Source organism: Myodes glareolus, chromosome 10 (assembly GCF_982192425.1).
Source record: "Myodes glareolus chromosome 10, mMyoGla1.1, whole genome shotgun sequence".
NCBI lineage: Eukaryota > Metazoa > Chordata > Mammalia > Rodentia > Cricetidae > Myodes > Myodes glareolus.
In genome coordinates, this window is record NC_142035.1 from 5,237,823 (window position 1) to 5,258,376 (window position 20,554).

General features: G+C 43.6%; 1 protein-coding gene across 5 annotated transcripts in view; it reads right to left on the bottom strand.

Moving 5' to 3' along the window:
• Window positions 1-3,553: 3,553 nt before the first annotated feature.
• Window positions 3,554-20,554, bottom strand: part of Rab22a (RAB22A, member RAS oncogene family) — a 48,538-nt gene continuing 31,537 nt past the window's right edge. For 3 of the 5 annotated variants that reach the window (XM_085696941.2, XM_085696937.2, XM_085696938.2), the window contains 3 exons: window positions 15,422-15,493; window positions 15,238-15,344; window positions 3,554-9,902 (listed from right to left, as the gene is read on the bottom strand). In XM_085696941.2, the coding sequence (XP_085553067.2) occupies window positions 9,575-9,902; window positions 15,238-15,344; window positions 15,422-15,475 (489 nt within the window). In that variant the 5' untranslated portion in view covers window positions 15,476-15,493 and the 3' untranslated portion in view covers window positions 3,554-9,574. Of the gene's footprint in view, window positions 9,903-14,584; window positions 14,695-15,237; window positions 15,345-15,421; window positions 15,494-20,554 lie in introns of all 5 variants that reach the window. The other 2 variants (XM_085696939.2, XM_085696940.2) reach the window with 1 other exon arrangement.

Below are 20,554 nucleotides of genomic sequence, written 5' to 3' on the forward strand. Positions count from 1 at the left end.
CATTATTGCCACAGATTTACCAGTTTTCCACCAGACATTACACAAATATACCAGCCTTCCACCAAACTCTACCACAGATACACCAACCTTCAACCAGACACCACAGCTATAACCACCTTCTACCAAACACCACCAGCGTACACCAATATACTACCATACACCACAGATACACTAACATACTACCAGATATCATAGATACACCAACCTTTCACCAGACACCACAGATACATCTAGCTTCTACCAGACACCACCACAGACACACTAACCTTCCCCTAGACACCAGATACACCAACCTTCCATCAGACACCACAGAAGCACACCATCATATTACCACACCACACAAAGATACACTAACCTTTCCCAACAGACAGAACAAAGATACATCAACCTTCTACCAGATAACATCAGAGATATGCCAACATACTACCATACATTATAGATATAACACTACCAGACATCACAGAAACACCAACATTCCACCAGAAACCAGATACATCAACCTTCCATGAGAAACCATACCAAACTTCCACCAGACATCACACAGATACACCAACATACTACCCGATGCCACATAGATACACTAACTTTCCACCAAACATCACAGTAACCAAAGGAGCCTTTCACCAGACACCACACATATACACCAACCTTCTATGAGACACAACAGATACACAAACCTTCCACCTGATACCACATACACCCATCTTCCACCAGAAACCACAGAGACACACCATCTTATAACCAACACTACACAGATACACCAACTATTCCACCAGACACACAGAGATGTATCACCTTCTACCAGACACCACCAGAGATATACCAACATACTACCAGATATCAAACAGATATATCAACCTTCCACCAGACACCATACAGATACACCAATCTTCTACCAGGCACCGCAACAGATACACCAACCTTCCACCAGAAACCAGATATCCTTACCTTCAACCAACACCACTCAGGTACACCAACCTTCCACCAGACACCACTATTGTTTTATCAACTTCCCATGAGACACAACAGATACACCATTCTTCCACCAGAAATCAGATACACCAATATTCCATCAGAAATCACGGATATACTCTATCAGGTAATACATACCTGAAACCACACAGATACATCAGCCTTCAACTAGACACTACAAATACACCATTCTTTCCACCAGATTTATCAACCTTTTACCAGATACCACCAGAGATAAACCAACATACCACCATACAGAACAGATACACCAAAGTTCCACCAGTAACCAGATAAACCCACCTTCCATTAGACACCAAAGATATGCCAACATCACACCAGAAACTACAGAGATACACCATTTCACTACCAGACACCACACAGATACACTGGTCTTCAACCAGAAACTGCAAATACCCACAATCTTTCTAGCATAAAACATAGACTATCAACCTTATACCAGACACCACCAGAGACACCCCAATATACTAGTATATACCACTAACACACCAACATACTTCCTGACACAACACAGATATACCAATCTTCCAGAAGGCACTAGAGATACACCACACAGATACACCAACCTTCCATCAGAAACCAGATACATACACCTTCCACTAGACACCAAAGATACACCAACCCTGCACTAGACACCATAGATACACCAACCTTTTCACCAGAAACCGCAGAGATACACCATCATATTAGCAGACACCATGTATATGGCTTTTCACCAGACACACACTCTAACCTTATACCAGACACTACAACTTCCCACCAGAAACCACACAGATACACAAACCTTCCACTTGACACTCAACAGATACATTAACAACTACTAGACACCATACAGATACCCCAACCTTCCACAACATACCACAGAAACAGCAGTCTTCCACCAGATACTACATAGATACCCCAACCTTCCACAACACATCACAGACACACCAATCTTCTACCAGACAGAGATACCCCAATCTTCCACAACACCCCAGACACACCAATCTTCCACCAGACACTAAACAGATAGCCCAACCTTCTAAAAGCTTCCAGAGTAGTTCATACATACATATACTAGTCTTCAACCAGACACTATACAGGTACACCAATCTTCTACCAAACACCACCACAGACACACCAGCCTTCAACAACAATCCACAGATACACCGATCTTTCACCTGACACTAGACATACCAACACACTACCACTTACTACTGATACAATAACCTTCTACCAGACACCACCACAGACACACCAATATAGTAAAAGACCCCACAGATACAGCAATCTTCCACAAGTCACCACAGATACACCAACATGAGACATGGTAGATACACCAACCTTCTACCAGACAGTACATGGATACCCTAACTTCCCCCAAGCACTACCACAGATACATCAACCTTCCACCAGACACCATATAGATTACCAAAAATACTACCAGACATCACAAAGATACAACCTTCCACCAGATAACCACAGATACATCAACTGTCTATTTGAAACGGGAGATACACAAACCTTCTATTCTACACCAAATAGATACATTAAAACACTAACAGACACCACAGATACACCAATCTTCCACAACACATCACAGACATACCAGCCTTCCACCAGACACTATACAGACATACCAACTTTGCACCCAACAACACACAATTAAACCAACCCACTAACAGACACCCAAAACGTACCAATCTTCCACAATACACAACAGATACGCCAACCTTTTACTAGATACCACAGATACATCTGTGTTTCACCAGACATCACATAGATACACCAAGCTTCTACCAAACATCAACCTCCTATTAGAAACCGCAGATATACCAACCTTCCACCAGATATCACAGACACACCAAACTTTTACTAGACACCACCACAGATACAACGTACTACCAGCCACCACAGACAAACCACCATTCCAGGAGGCAAGCAGACAAACCAACCTTCTACCATACAGCATCATACTAATATATACTACTCAGATATACCATTCTTCAACCAGACACCAACAGAGATACACCAACATCCTACCAGTCAGCATAGATATATATACCAACATTCCACTAGAAACCAAAGATATATCAACCTTCAGCCAACACCACACATACACACCAACCAACCTTTAACCAGACACCACAGAAACACCAGCATTCCTACAGATGGCACAAAGATAAACCAACATACTATATGACACCATATAGATTCACTATCATCTACCAGACAACAAAGATATACCAACCTTCCACCAGACACCGTAGAAACACCAGTCTTCTGCCAGGCACTACAGATATACCAATGTTCAGCAGACACCACACTGATGCTCCAACCTTTTACTAAACAGGAACTAGTCACCCCAATCTTTTGGAACTCTATCCCTCAGCCTGTTAGAAATGTCTTTGGAATAAGTGTCTAGATTGATGTGAAGGGCAGTGGGTGTGGTACGTATAACCAGAAATCGCAGTACTTGGCTGAATTCATGATATTTGGGTTAAACTGGAAGAAAACATCTCAACCAAAATAAAAGAACTGTGTTGAATATTGTTGAAGAGAAAAAGCACCAGAGTCTAAATCATGCATCTGTAAACATAGCATTTTATTAACGAAATGTTTACACCTCTCCTGACATAAATCTTGTAGTGATGGAGCATGCCATACTCTATAAAAGCATACAATACAAGTCAAGCTGAAGAAACACTGTTCCAAAGGATGCCAGATTTACCATCTGCAAACGGGTCACAAAAGAAAAATCTTACAACAAGAAGGAAAAGGCAGAGTTTCCCTTCTTCAACGTTTACAAACAAAACAGACATAGACTTAGGCCCAGCCTAAGGTCAGACTGCAAAAATGGTCATCAAACATCCATACAGGCTTGTGAAGCTGCAGCTTTTCATTCAGGCGTTTCGAGTGTTACCAGGCTTGGGAAACCAGGAACAATTCAATTTTCATACAGATGCTATTAAAAAAGGCACAGGGCGCTACTCCTTCCACTGGGTCTTGACAAGGGGTGGCACTCTCAGGCGCAGAAACTGCTCATTGCTGGTATAGGGTTTAGGTTTTCTTTCCTTCAAACTTTGTGCAGTTGATTCTCCAGTCCCCACCCTATCACCCACGACAGATCACATTCCATCACTCAGTTGTGTTTGCCTTGCAGGCTCATGCTGCCTGCTGCCCTTCTGGAAGTCCTGGGGACTCTTTACCCCACAGGGAAGGGCATACCATACATGCCGAGATGGCTGGGGCAGGGTGCCTGAGGGACAGCCCACAGAAAATGAGAATAAGGCAAGAATTCACTGTCGATCATAAAGAAGGCAGGCCATAATTTCTGAAGGTCAGAGCAGTGATTGATGATGGTGTAAGTGACTTGTGATGTAAAATGATGGAAAGACTGAGTGGGACATTAAAAAAAAAAAGATCCTTCCTAGGGCAATAAAGTTCTGTCTACAGAACACAACCAATGGTTTAAAAACAGAGCCACAATCAGCTGCTCTGACTACCCAGCTGCCACTCACCACCCCCCCAATCTAACTGGTTCCTCTGACATCTTGGGGGAATGACCCAAGTTGAGAAAGTTTCATGACCATGTAGTAACTTCAAACAGGGATTTAGGGGGTGGAGGGCTCCAGCCTTGCTTCCAAGTTTTTCTAAGGGGTGAAATGGATAATTAAAGTGTAAATGCCAAATGTTAATGATGGTCAAACAATGTTAAGACAAGCCCTAAAAACAAACAGTATTATGGGCAGGGTCTGGCAGTGATCTGGAGCTGGCGAGCATGGGGTGGACTTCAGGCTGGCTGAGCAAGTAATTGAAGCCCTGCTTTGTGGAACAGTGGATGAAGCACACACTGGGTTTTAGATGCGTTGGGGGCCTCCTTGACAATGTTACAGTTACTTCTATGTAAAGATGAATCCCTTCAGTGGACTACCATCCACAATCTGCCTCTAAACACTGTCAAGTTCCTGAATCAAGAAGTGGCATGAGGAAAGCAGCAGGCCATTTCTACTGTGCGATTAAGGAGGACATTAAGACCCACGCTTGAAAACTGTCAATTAAAGAAGGCTCTAAAAAAGTCATTACTGTCTTAGACTCCCCATTAATTGGGAGACAGAGCTTGGCACTTAAGTCCTGTCTGTGGAGACCTACCCGGGTTTTTGCTGCTTGTAATTATGCAGCATTTTGATGAGGCACTGGGCACCATAAAATGAACTCACAGCAAATTAAAACATTTTTTCTGCAAGTTTTTTAGACATTATGGTTTCAATCTTACCATCTACTATTTATATATTCTAATCTTGCTATCTAAAACGTTCAACATAATGAAAGGAATCAATGGAAGGTCTGAGATTCTATTTTATTAAACTTCTGAATCCTTTTGTTTTGAAGCCAAAAATATTCTAGCACATCTCTAATTGATTACCCTCTGAGAGGAAAGAACACAGATATTAGTTATTTCTGATGGTACAGACCATCAAATTAAACTTGATCTATGCTGGTGGAAGTCCTAGCTCCAGAGAGTAAATCACTCCTACATGCTCGGAGCATCCTGAAGGACGAGCTGAGAAATACAGTGATTCTAAGCTCTATTCATTTGCCCTTCTCAGCATGTCTAATGAACTTCATCAGTGTAGGCCCCTCACTCATCACCTTCTGAGGTGCAGAAGGAAGGATCCTGAGAAGGGTAATACCCTTCTAATATTTTTTAGAGCTTCATTTGCACATAAAACAGGACAAATGCCCTGGAATTCCATTAACATTTCTTGCAAATCAGATAATCAGATTGCCTGGTTTTCTATCCCTGGACCAGAATCTCTGCTGTCACAGGAAATCTGTTGAGGTCATTCTTTAAGTCTCAGGCTAAATTCTACCTTACCCTTCTTTTCCTAAACTGCACAGTGCTCTGTTTGTCTTCTTAATAATCTACTGCACAGAACATTTTTTAAACATTATGACACTTATTGGTGTGTGTGTGAGGTGTGGGAGGACATGTGGAGATCAGAGAACAACTTGTGGAATTCTTCTCCTTTCACTATGTGGGTTCCAGGGATTGAACTTGTGTCATTAGCCTTAGCAGCAAGTGCCTTTACCTACCGAGCCATCTCATCAACCTCATTAAAAAAAAAAAAAAAATCATTCATGAATTGTCTTAAACCATCATCTTTTATCATCAAACTCCCCCCCCCCCCATGAAGGCATAGTTAACAGCTTTAATCTTAAAAGTATATCCCATTTCTTTCTTAAAAACTGATAAAATCAAACAATGAACAAAAATTGTGCTGCTTGTCCCTTCAAAACAAATTTAAATAAGAACTTCCAACGGACTCCATGACCACTCTGCCCTCACCAGAATCAGGCCGAGGAGCCTGGTAAGTTCTGTGATCCAAGTCACCTCTCTGGCTGCCATGCTCTGAAGCAGGACTGGTGGGTGGTTAGAGGAGAGCTAAGGGTTCCCAGCTACCTTTCCCCAGGATTCTCTCCTGACTCGTACAGGGTCTTGCAGACACATGGGTGTCTAAGGGCTGGTTGCAGAGATCACACAGTATGAGGGTCCACGTGTCATAGTCTCTGAATGAATGGGTGAGAAATGTTGAACGGAACCCCATCAGTCTCTTTTGCAATAGAAAAGACAGAACGCCGTGAACCATTGCCTTTTGGGACGTGGAGGCCAATGTACTGACATGCAGTGTACCCCAAACTGAACCCACCCATTCAAACATGGGAACCTTGAAATATAGCAGCAGACCCTCTGGTTTGGCAGCCCCCTGGGTGCCAGGTGACAGCTACCTACAGAACACTCTCAGCTGTATCTCTTAAGAGCTTAAAAAGTCCTCAAACCCACTTTTCCCCTGGAGATAAGGAACAGATGTAAGACTTATAGGTAAGTTCTGAAATTAAATGTGGGTCACTGCCAGCCCCCATCATATATTTAAAAATCCAGAGAACAGCTAATTTTCACAATGACACTGGCCTCTTGATGTAGCCATGTCTCTCATAAGAAAATCTTGATCCTTTGACCTGGGTAGGCGTCCAAGGAAGAGGAGCACAATGAGAAGAGGTGGGCACTTCAAACATCATCATAAATGGGGAACAAGGACCCATGTTATTTTAGAAGGAATAAATCTCTCGGCTGCCATGTACAGTCCTTGTCTTGGCTGAAGCTGACAAGCAGGCAATGGAATTTCATTGGGAACCAGAAGGGCTTGCAGTAGGTATTTCTCTCCAATCACTTCTCACAGAGTTTACACTGAAGGACACTTAATCAGACTCTCACTTTATGTTCTTCTAATCACCAAATGATAGTTAATTAGTTATCACAGAATCAGAAAAACACTTATGTAAAAGAAGAGATCGAGAGACCAGTGGCTCCTAGGATTGGACACCTGCAAGGAGCTTATTTCAATTTCTCTGAAAGAAATCAATACACACTGGCAGTTAATTAAAGATCTTGCCCCTTCTGTTCAGTCTTCAAAGTTTTTAAAAATGGCCCTGCATCATTTGGAACCAAAGATTTTTATGGAGGAGCTATGTCTCAATGCCTTTGGAGTCTGGCTATTTCTCTTAAGAAACAACCAGGAGAACAAGAAATGTATATTCGATTCCTGTTTAATCTAAAATGTGGTCAGAATAAAGCACTATGTCTGCCTACATTTTAATATGCATTTTATAGGAGGAAAGGACACGGAGACCTCCCTGTGTTCATTGACCATGGAGTGTGGGCCCAGCTGCAATCTGCTGCCATTAAGCAGTACATGACACCACAGGGAGGGCAGCCCCCTTCATTTCTTGGACAGACTGGTGACAGAGAGGTCAAGAAAGACATGAACAGAGGGTCATGACCATGAGTCATGCTGCTCATTCTGTTGGGAAGACATGCAGTCATGGCCAGAGTCATTTCCTACACGTGTCACGAGAAGGAATCAGCTAGAGAAGTCACCATGTGCCACAGGAGAGCAGCCACTGGATGTCCCACAACTTTCAGAATTTACTGGACTATTCAGGTCATGAATTTATACCGTCTTTTGGTGAAATGAGACAGAAAGGGTCTCACATGGGCAGTCTCGTTCACATGAGCCAAGCAGTATTGTTTTGTTTTGACCTGGAGACACACCAGGCGGGGCCCCCTGCCTTTCCGCAGGTTTATGTCAAGTCATATCAAGCCACTGCAGGTGGAAGCAGCTCAGTCTTGGGAAACCACAGGGTTTTCTCACATGTGAGAATTTAATGCTGCGCAGGAGGCTCAGGAATGAGGTGACACTGAGTCCACACAAGGCGCTTCCAGTCTGACTTGAGTAAGAGGAAACAACTGAGATGCTCACGAGGTCTCACCCAGGTCTGTGTCATGTGGCTGCCCTTTCGCTAAAACCTCTCCATGTGAAGCATGTAGGCGAGGGCACAAAGTAGTAACAGTTGTTTTGAAAAGTTTTGACTGTTCAGTTAAGGACAGCTCTGAAAACACAATTTGGTTTGAAATTCAAGCTGTTTCATTTTCTATTTAATCTTGTAAATTTCCTCCCCTTACAATACTTGGGCTGGAAGGGTGCCAAATTAGACCAGGAACAAATTTCCAGCAGTTTCACTTGGGGGCTTTATTTTTAGATTATATTAAGAACCTCATTAGGCTCCTGAGGGAAAAGAGTGCAAAGCACTAGCAGAGGCAAGAGAGAATAAAGGAGGGGAGGCGAACTGGCTGTTATATGCAAAGCACTCTCAACACAGTTGGTCTGAGCTCCCCACTGCCAAGGCCAGGTGAGTGCTGGGTGCTAGGCTCTCACTTGCCCCAGGCTAGCAAGGACTGGTCGCTTGTCAAGGAGGCATATGTCTTTATTACCATTTCCAGATGGGATGCAGAAGGGCAAGGGGAGGAGGAAGGAGCTGTGAGCTAAGTGTTCCATGCTTTTGCACAAGGTGAATGCGCTTCAAAATCTCCTGTGGACTGGCTGAAAAATGAGTGGGTGCACGACTAAATGGAGTACTGAATGTGGAATTCAGAAGTTATTAATGTATTTACATAATTTATAATTTTAAGCAATGGTCTCATAAATATAGACTACAAATGTACATATGCTAGGCAGCACACATTTGTTTTTGTTTTCTTTTTCCACCAAATACCTGGACCAAAAACCAAAAAAAAAAAAAAAAAAAATCACTTCCTTTGTTCTTTCTCTCTTCCTTTTAAACCACTGCTCATCAGTGACACATGTAACTCAACTGGCTCCAGGTAGCATCTCTACACCATCACCTGGACCATGAGAGCTTACTGAGAAAGGTAATGATAAAACTAATGTGTGGTGACACATACAGGGTCAGAAGTAAACCCGAGGTGAACCAGGCCGCCGCCGCTGTGGTGTATGAAAGTGCTTGAGAGATGGCGAAAACTGTCCCAGGGCCAACCATCCCTCCACTTGTGATCACTTTCCACATCTTAAATGATGCTACTCTGACACCAGCGACAAGGACCAAGGAGATAACCATCTCCATAGCGTTTTCCCTTAAGATCCACAAAAGTGCTCGTTTCCCTTTACAAATGATACACGACATCCTGATTACAAAAGTACCTGCAATTCAGTCCTACCATCCATACATCAGATGCTCCTTTCAGCTATGTCAGCAGCCAAGGATGTGGTCCCTTTGCACACCAGAGTCCGCGACACAAGTCTGCATTTGGAAACATCTGCTGTAGTCTTCCAAGAGTACCCAGCAGCCAGTTCCTCTGAGTCCTTTTTGCATGAAGAAGACTCCAGGGTACGAGGCAGTTGCCAATGGCAGGGACTGGTCCTCCTGCAACATCCAGGACCACCTGCTTCTTCATTAGTGTGGGGCCCCGGGTGGTCAGCAGCAGCTTCGCTTTGGCTCCGATGGCTGTCTTCGGAGTTTGAAGCCCTTGCCGCCAGACGGCGGGTTGGCATCCGTGGATGGAATTCTTCGGCCTGCACCAAAGAGAGAAGAGAGGAAAGGAGAGAAGGCACAAGCTTTGATTTCCTAATCTGTTCCTTCTCAGACACAATTTTGGCAATGCAACATGTCAGTTTCATTGAGGTAAGACAAGGAAGATGACCAAGATGACAGGGACAGAGTGTGCCTGTTGACAGTGACCCAGCATCACCTAACCCTGATCCCACAAGACACCTGCCACAGTGAACAAACACTGCTATGGCACCAGAAGTCACCAGTCTTTTAGATGTCACTAGTTCCTAAACTAATATACTTCTATTCCAGGATCCAAATAAGAATACCAAACAGCATTTAGTAAGCTTTTTAAATACAAAAATTAGACTAAAAACATTTTCTTTTGAGTCAGTAAACATATACACACACCTAAGAACAAAAACAAAAGACAACCAACATGCTTGGTTTCTTGTCTCATGGCAGAGGACATCATAGGCATGTGGATACTCCCAGATGTACTCAGCTCCTCTGCCCCTCAGGATGGTCCCTCACAGGACACAGTGGGCTGCTGTGGCTCTGAATGGTTGAGCATCTGCACTGTCTCTAGCGATCAACATCAATCCCCAGTATGTCAGTGTTTTGAACAACTGTGTGTGGGGGACTAAGAAACAGGAATAAAGGAGCCAGGGCACTGCTCTACTCCTGGGCATGTATCTGTCACATGCACCAAACTTCCAGTGACTACCTACTGTAATTTAGCTTTTGACAGATGCTGCCAAGTTGCTCTCAGAAGAGGCTGTGACATTTTATCATCGACAACAACGTAGGAGAGGGACAGGCTTCACTTTACTGCTCTGTGAGGCTAATGTCAATTTTGAGAAAAGCTTCAATCACCATCCACCCACCTGGCTGACAAGGCTCAAGGCTGCTTCTTGTACAAAGGCATTCCTGCCCTCCTCCTCCTGCTCTATTCTAACCCTCACACACCACAAAGCACCAAGACACCAGCAACATGCTGGACTTGTTTACTGTGTGGCTGGCATCCTCGTACTAGACTGGGCTCTCCAATCTTGCCTGTTTTCTGCTGTGGCACTTTCTGATCTCTGTGGCATAGCGTCAGGCAGAGAAAGGCTTTCTGTCAGGTTGTTTAAAGAAGGAATTAACAGACAGGGACATCTGACATCAGCAAGGCTGAGAGAAAAATTCCTGACAACCCTCTGGGTGTGGCTGCAGAATTTTGAGGGCTCCCCATCGTGGGTGGCAACCTGTGTAAACAGCACACAGTGTGACTCCCAAATGTGCTGTGACACTGCTGTTAATAAACCACAAATGTAGTTAGTCTCTCCAAGACTCTTGTTACTATGGTCTTCTCAATAAACGGAAGCTGAGATATAGCTGGTACCAGAGAGGCAACTGTGAAATGTGACAAGATTTTCAAATGTGACAAAGTGTTTTAGAAGAAAGCAGAGGACAGCTTGATGGTCTGGACACGACCAATGGTTTCTTAAGCAGGAACTATGCTGAGTATAAAGGAAAGTGAGTACAAAGGGAATCTGGATAAGGTTAAGAAGCTCAGTTCATTGAAGGACTGGTTCAGAAATCAAAGTCAAACCTAAGGGTAGGTATTTCCAACACACATAACCAACCAGGGACTGATATCCAGAGTGAAGTACAAGTCATTAGGAAGGGGGGTGGTGACTCGGCAGAGGCAGGCAAGAGATTAAGAACTCTGAAGAGGAGGATGCCAGCTACTGTCCAGGTGGAAATCTGTATGCCGACAGGCGTTCAGCTTCAAGGCAGACACGGAGATTCAGACCCTGCCTCTCCCACAGACTGACAGGGAAGAAATCTTGTACACCACCGCTGTGGGCAGCAGTTGGCACAAGTACAACTTTGCAAACTGTTTGGCAGTAAAGTCACAGTGAACACATGCAAACCTAATGACCCAGCCATTTTTCTCTTGGGCACAGAGATACGGAGCAAAAAATGCATCCAGATGTTTCCCAGAGGACACAGGATGTTCACACAGCAGACTGAAATTGCCCTAAGTTTGAAACAACTGCCCAACGTCTGTCAACAACAGAAGGGACAATTATACAGTAAACAGTATCCATTTCTTCATTTTTCAACTTTGTGATCTGACACTAACATACACTAGCATTGTGAATGCATCTTTTGCAGCTGTATGGGATGTACAGACAATTTTAACATGTGATATAGAGTAGCAGCCAGACACAGAAGAGTAAATAGGGTGGTCAGTTGGAAGAGTGCCTGCTTAGCATATGTGGGTTCAATTCCCAGCACTGAACAGGCAGGGTGGTGCCAGTATATTCTAGGGTGAGAAGGGAGAGAAAGGAGGTTATCCAAGTCATCCTCGTCATCAGTCACAGAGTGAGTGTGAGGTCAGGCCGGCTACAGAAGATGGAGACAGGGGAGGACAGCAGAGGAAACAGAGTAATAGAGTGCTGCACAGTATTTAATCCCAGCTCGGGGATGCAGAGCAGGCAGGTCTCTTTGAGTTGAAGGCCATACTGGCCTACAAATAGAGGTCCAGGACTACATATATATATATATATATATATATATATACTACATATATATATATATATAGTAGCCCAGGCTGTACTACTATACAGCCTGGGCTACATAGTGATAGCTTGTTTCAAAAAATAAAGCAAACAAAAGCACCTGGAGTAAGCTATCAGGATGGGTTACCCGTGGGGTGGCAGCAGCTGTGCCTCCTGGAGTGTAGACCACAGGCTTTGTTCTTTCTGAGACAACATGGTACCTCTGTGCTTCTGAAATTGCCCTTTCCTATATACACATTATGTTTCAACCCAAAGCTCATGTCTAGGCATAAGTTATCTGACAATACTCACTGAGCAAAAAATAAGGATGATTTCTAACTCTGTCTGGTTTCCATCTCTGTGGTCATGTTCAATTCTTCTCAGTTACAAGTGTGCACTATGTCTTTGCAGTGCTGGCAACTGAACCCAAGGCCTTGAACATGTCAGGGAAGTCACTATCACAGGGCTGCATCTGTTTGTGTATGTTCTGGTATAAGGATTTGTTGCTTGTAAACCTGTTTATATTTAAAATTGCTATAGTACAGAGAAAGAACCCACAACAAAACCAACATGGCACACTGTCCTGACAGATCTGGCTACCTGCTAGCTATGAGCACCATGTCTACTCCTGGAATGAAGAGAAATGCTTGAGTGTGTCAGAGGCAGACCACTGGCTGTGATGTCTGCCATGGACTCTGAAAAGGTTTAAATTAGTGGTCAACTGAAACAATGGAACACATGCATAAAAACCCAGATCTCTGAGCATCTAACCCATCACAGGACTAGATGTGTGGACTCAGACTTGTCAATTCTAGAACTCTAGAGGCAGAGGAAGGGGGACTGCTGTGAGTTCAAACCTGGGCTATAGAGTGAGACTCTGAGCCCCTGCCTCATAAAGGAAATACAAAATGAGAACAAAGCATGCCTATTCTCTAGAACCCAGGGAGACCCCAACTACTGCAATTGATTGGTCTAGCCCATGGGGGACCACACTTCTGCTCCCTTTGGGCAGTCCCTGAATGGCTCTGGGGGGGTCTTGCAATTCATGACTTTCACCTTCACCAAGGTCAAGAGCTCTTATAGCTTCCAGCTACTTTGGATTTCAACCTAAGGGCAGTTAATGGGTAAATGTACTATGCTTGGATGGGTGCTCCCTTCATTTGGGAGCTGACTGCTCTGTGAAAGCAAGTTATCTAGCTTGAGGCCTATACTGTCAGGCCTCAGCCCCCATCCCACTGCCTCAAAGAGTCCTTCATCAGGCCTCAGCTTCCAACTATCTTCCCCAGAGGGGCTTTCTTGGACACCCATGCACACATGTTTACATCTATCTCATTGCTTTCTTCATGTCTCTTATTATTATGTGAAATGATCCTATTTATCTGGAGTTCACTGCCTGACTCGCTCAACAGAACAAGCATTCCAGGAGAGCAAGGGCTGTGTCTGTCTTCTTTAGACTGGCTCCCTTGAGTCTGGAAGAGTTCCCAATAAATATTTTGATAAATCTGAATGAAATGAATAAACACAGAACCAATCTGCAGAGAATCCCAAAGGCACCAAGCAGCTTCTCTCACCCACTGTCAACATGCTAACACTATGAAGGAGGAGAAGGGGAGTGGTCTGACCCTTCCCTTGCCAAGTACTGTTTTAGGGTTTTCTTACAGACAGACCATATCCACATTGCATTCCCCATGAGCTACTTTTTTTCCTCTTCTAGAACAAACAAGTTCAGCTGAGTTCAGAGGCCGGAAGTGTTAGACCCCCTGGAGCAGAGTCCCAGGTGGTTGTGAGCACAGTGTGGTGCCGGGAATGCACTCAGGTCCTCTGGAAGAGCAGTGTATGCTCCTCCTTGCTAAGCCGTCTTTCCAGATTATTCTGTTCATTTCTGATGGCCTTGGATGAACAATGTTTATAAGAGGAGAGAGGAAAGCAGCTTCGACACTGAGAGGCATTCTTTCTGGAAAGGCACTATCTACCAAGCACCATCTCTCCAGAAACCCTACTGCAAAAGAGACTCTGGTGGTCCTCATCTGCTCAAATCTCCTTGCAAGGAAACAGTCTCAGAGACAACTTCAAACAAGTTGGGTTCTAACCAAAAAGAAAATTCTGTTTTTGTTTGCCCTGAATAGAGGAAACCCCAAAGATGCAGGGATACTTACTAATTTCTATAAAGAGTTCATTTATGTTTATTGCATTTTTTGCGCTGGTCTCTACAAAGATGGCATGAATGGAATCAGCGTAGTCCTTAGCATCTCTCTCCATGACTTCTCTGGAAGGCAACAATTGCTAATCAGAGGGTCAGTCCCTTAAGACCTCTCCCTCACCCCCCATACAGAAGGATCATCGTGGCATGAGCCCAGACAGTCCTTCCAGTCACATGATTTTTGTGACAAGGTTTTCTCCAACCCCTATATTAAAGAGCCCCCCCCCAACAAAACAAAACAAAACAAAACAAAACAAAACAAGGTCCCTGCTCTGGGAATCAAATGTGTGGTACACTGAAACTATCAATAAAATGCACTTTTTGTATTCTGTTACTCTGTGTCATAGCAGCCTGAGAGGCAATGATCTCAGATAATGTCATATGTGATACCACTAAGGTTTGAGTAAATTACACGCCTGTCTACATGTAATATAATTAACTCCAAATGCCTTTAGTCTTCATTTTAGCTTGAAACTTCAGGGCCAACCACATAACACAAGACATTTTTCAATGTCAAAGATAAAATAAAAGCTAGACTCTTACCATGGATGTGGCTCATTAGAAAAAGAACATATAATCAGTATGGGAATCTCATGTCTAATAACTCACCTGACGTCGGTAAGATCACATTTGTTCCCAGCAATGGCAACCACAATGCTAGGGGGGCCATGCTGGCGGAGCTCTCTCACCCAGTTCTTCAGCGTTGAAAACGTCTCCTGCAACATGAAAGGAGAGTAGCTAGAGGCCTGAGCAATAAATGATGGCATCTAAGAATAAATAAATAAAGTCTTACTTCTTTTGTGATATCATAAACGATGATGGCTGCTGCTGACCCTCGATAGTACATCGGTGCCAACGCACGAAACTGCAGAGGGGAAAAGAAGCAATGAAACTGGGAAAGCCAGTTAAGGATGTCCCCTTAGCAGACTTTGAAGTCCATTATCCCTGCACAAAAGGTAATCTTTCTCTGAAGTCACAGAAGATGACATAATGCTTCAGAGCAAACAAACCTGTAATTACTAAAGGCCAAGACTGATGATAGTGCTGGAATGTCCCAGAAAACAGTCTAGAAAACAGCTTTATAGAAACTGAATATGGGACTATAAACAATTGTTTCAGTTAAGAAAGCTTTTTAATTGAACTCAACATTGTACTTCCCAAATTCATTTGTTCAATAGTCCTTTAAACTTTGGCTTCCCAAACTAAGGAGATAAAAACACTGCTATAGCCACAGCGGTCAAAGATACCACAGGAAGGCACATACAATGAACTAATCTGGGACAATAAGGGCTCACAGAGACTGAAAGGACGACGAGGGAGCCTGCATGAGACTGACCTAGGCACTCTGCATATATGTTATAGCGGTGTAGCTTGATCCTCTTGTGGGACTAACAGTGGCAGCAGGGGCTGTCTCTGACTCTTTTAATGGCTTTTGGGACCCTACCCCTCATACTGGGTCATCTTGGCCAGTCTTAACACATGGGGAGGTACTTAGTCTTACTGCAACTTGATATGCCATGTTTTATTGATACTCATAGGAGACCTGCCCTTGTCTGGATAGAGACAGAAGAGGGGGATTTGGGGTAGGAGTATAGTGGGGGAGAGGGTCTGGGAGGGGAGGATGGGGAGGCTGCTGCCGGGCTGTAAAATAAATAGATGAATTAAAAAACAAACAATCCCCCCCCAAAAAACCCCACTGCTGTAAACAGTTTTCCTAGACATGAATACATATTTGAATTTACTACTTGAGCGAGTGTGCAACTTGCTTTTCTGACATCTGCATGCATATGTCTCACTGCACTTCCAAACGTCATACTGCAAGCACTTTCTGCTTCCTTTCCCCACACACTAGAGAGGGACTTAGGGAAAGGCTTACCCTCAGAGCGAGGGTAATTCAGCAGGCTATTTCCTTGGAGGAGTTTGGGATGGAAAATGTGATGCTCTTTCCTCATTCAAATCGGGGTCTTGGCCAAATGTTCTAGTGTCGTTTTCCCCCATCAAGTGTCATGTCTTCATCTTATACCTTGACTTTCAACCTTTTGATAAAGTAGTGATATTCTAACTGGAACGTTCATGAAGGAAGACATGATGACTGCTAGGGCCTGGAATGGATCTCATGCACTACAGAATAACCAAGAGCTACAAGCCAGTTCAGACCTTTCCGCCCCTCACAAACATTTAAAATGTTGGACTGACTTGTATAGTGAAAGATAATGAGACAGCAGCACGTAGGTGCAACTAGGATCAAGGCCCTAGCTGCTATGGATGTACTTGTGATGGCGACATCCTTTAGAGGGTCATTTCTTTCTCTCCAGTTTTGTAAGGGGAAATTCACACCAAGAAAAGCAGATTGCAAGTCTACAATGTATAAGCCAACAAATGTAAATCCCCTTGTAAATGCTCATCACAAAGACAAAGCATTTCTGTCAACACAGACAATTCCCCAAGATCTCTAACCTTGATAATACTTGCCCTCGAGTCCATCTGCAGATGGAAACAACCACAGTATTGTTTTTTTCCCCTTTGTGCTTATAATCTGCATAGAATACCCTTTTCTATTCTCTTATTTTCTCTTCTCTGTGCAGAGGTGTGTCCATTTCTTTAAGCACCACTGCTAAGGTCTGTCACGTGGCAGTTCTGCCACCTCTGCCTGCTCAGTTTGGTCCTTTCACAACTAAAAAGATATGCTGTGTCTGGACACAGGTCTAGAGCTTTGCTGCAAATTTGTTCAAAATTTAAAAAAATGTTCATCCTTCCTTTCTTCCTCTCTCTGCAGTGACTACGTTTTAGTACCTCTAACTGGTTTCGAATTCCTGATGTTGCCAAGGATGACCTTAAACTGCTGACACTCCCACCTCAATCCCCCAGTGAAGGACTCCTGGCTTATGTAGTGCTGGGGATCAAACTCTGGGTTTAGTGTGCCTGGTCCCAGCCCCCTTCTAGCTTTTTACTATATTTTTGTGCATTATTTATTAGGTGGTTGTTCTTGCAAATACGATATAAGTTTCTTTCCCAATACACTTCTAATTTAAATGTATGCTTCCTATAAAACATCAGAATCTTAAATGAATCTAACCTTGCCTATTAGAACCTTGTATGAATTTAACCTTGTCTACTTCACCATTCTTTGGCTGATGCTGCTAAATGCTTGAAATGCACACATTAATTGCTGAGTGAAATAACTAGTTATCCAGAGTCGAGAAGAAAAAAAAATATGCTCTTCACTCTCTATCACATGTACTGCTTATCCTTTCTTTCTCTCTTTTTTTCCAGATAGGAATTCTCTGTAGCTTTGGAGCCTGGAACTTGCTCTATAGACCAGGCTGGCCTCGAACTCACAGAGATCCACCTGTCTCTGCCTCCCGAGTGCTGGGATTAAAGGCACGCGCCACCACTGCCCAGTTCATTATTTCTCTCTGTAGGATACGAGTGGCCACTCTGTGCTCCCACTTTTTCTAAGACTACTTTGATTTTGTATCTGGAAAACGATCTGGGCAGACTAACTTGTTTGCATGCCCACAGCATGCTAAAGAGTCTGTCTATTGGCCTGCTTCACTGCTTCTGTAAGACGTCAACCCCATTCCTACTGTTCTCCTGTATACAATATATCTCTGGCTATTTGAGGATTTTCTCGTTATCTTCACTTTTTGGCAGTTTGACTAGGGTCCTGGTTATACTTAAAGATTTACTGAAACCCTTAGATTTGAGAGTAGATGTCTCATTAAACAAAATTAAAATTGTAGTCATCAATTACAGAAATACTATCTTTAACCTGTACCCCTTCTTCATTCCTTCTGGGTGCCAGCTCTATTTTACTCGGCCAACCACATCCATAGACTGTTGAGACTTTTCTGGCTTCTCCTCCTCTGGTCCCCAAATGATCTGTTCTACTGCCACTTGGCCACCTTTGCTTCTTGACAGTGTGGCTTTCAATCTTGGCATTTTCATCATATACTTCATGAACCTCCATTCTGTATAAGCTTCCCATCTGTAGTCAATCTGCCATTCTTTGGACCTTTGGACATACTTAAAGGCATATTTTAAACTCTATGGCTATATATTTTCATTACAGGGTCATCCTCTGTTCTCATTTCTCCATATATGTAACAATTACAATGGCACTCTTGCCATGTCTCCCACACTGCCATTTTGAAGAGCGTAACTCTCAACACTCCAGCTGATTTTGTGCACTGCTAGGATGGCTCTATGTGGGTTGGTTCCAGGACACTGTCTCTCCTCTGACTAAGATGCTTCATCAGAATGCATCAAATCAAGGAGTTAATCAACACCCTCTAATGTGGCAGACTGGGTTTAAACTCCAGCGCTGATGTAAGAAGCACCAGTGGGTCTCTGCTTAGTCTGGTCATCCTGCTGATTTGTTGGGTTTTGCAATGTCCTCTTTGCATATTCACTTAGGCTTGAAGGGGGCTTCTCAACAGACCTGAGGGTTCTCTTTTCTGGGATGTGTCTTCCCAGTCTTTGTTGATCTTGTCCAGTGCTCTAGCATTCTCGGACAACATCTTTCTGTATCATAATTTTAGAGACTTTTTTTGGGGGGTGGCAGGGTTTCTCTGTGCAGCCTTGGCTGGTCTCAAACTCAGAGATCTGCCTGCCTCTGCCTCCCAAGCGCTGGGACTAAAGGCGTGCGCCACCACCACCTGGCATAAAGACATTTTCTGCTCGGCTCCTTGCTACTCTGTGCCACGCTCTAACTGGGCGTGCCTATGAGGCCTGGATTATGACCTTGCGATGCTGCTTCAGCCTTAGTTACTAGTTGTTTGGCAGCACTTTAAAAGGTTACTTTGTACAGTCTTATCCAACATTTACAAGCCAGGGTGGCCATTCTGGGTGACACTCCTGTTGCTGACAGCCAGGGTGGCCATTCTGGAAAACATCCCTCATGTTGACTTGGAAAGTCTCCCATATTGTTCTGGTGAAGAAAGAAGATGGACACATAAGAAGAGTCCAAATATGCCATCACATCTGTACCCCAAATCAGGCTCCGGATTAGGGGACAGCAAACTTTTGCTGTTGATGACCAGACAAGCTATTACTTGTGGCCCTCTGTTTTGTGTTATAGTATTATTGTATTTTTGGACCAGGATTACTGGAGAATAAAGCACAGACAAAAATGAACAGATAAGCATACCTGCGTTCCAATAAAACTTTATTTACAAGAGCAGATGGTTGGTTCAACATGGCCCATGGTCTGGCAATCTCAGCTCTGGATGTTCTTAAGCTGTCCTTGTCCCAATTTAAGCACTAACAACAACTGCTTATATGAACACTGTGAGAACTGATGAGACTTCATGCTGTTCTGACCTTTGTGGAACAGTAAGGCAGAACAAGTACAGGAAAACACAGGGTTGTAAATATGGTTGATAGAGGTGTGGCGGAGAAGCCTTCTAGACTGTCATACAGTTAGGCGGCACTGGGGATGCTGCGCTGCACGTATGATATGCATTAATGGTAGCCATCTGTTTACGTGCTGTGGAGCTGTCTTGGCACACCCCAGGAGTCTTAGTGAAGGGTAAGTGGGACAAACGGTGACAAGATGAACTCACTCAAATTGCAAACAGTGGTGAAAGGACTCACAAGTGCTCAGTCTTAAGAAAATAAATTTAATCATGAAAACAAGTTTCATTTAATCTGGCATTTGAGAAACCCAGGTTTATTTTTAAAGCAGAAGCTGATTTTTAGAGGAGTCTGAGTCAGTGAGAAGACAGCCTGGGGAGAGGCTTCTGCTAGAAATGGACGAGAGCACAACATGGGACCTTTCATTTCACAGTGGACTCTCGTGGGCCTCACAGAGACAGTCACTTTGAAAAAACATCTGAGAGCTCCAGTCTGCTTTCCTGGGTGCTTTTTAACCCTTTGATATATAAATCACTGTCTTCTCAGCACTTTTTTCCTTTGACTGTAACAA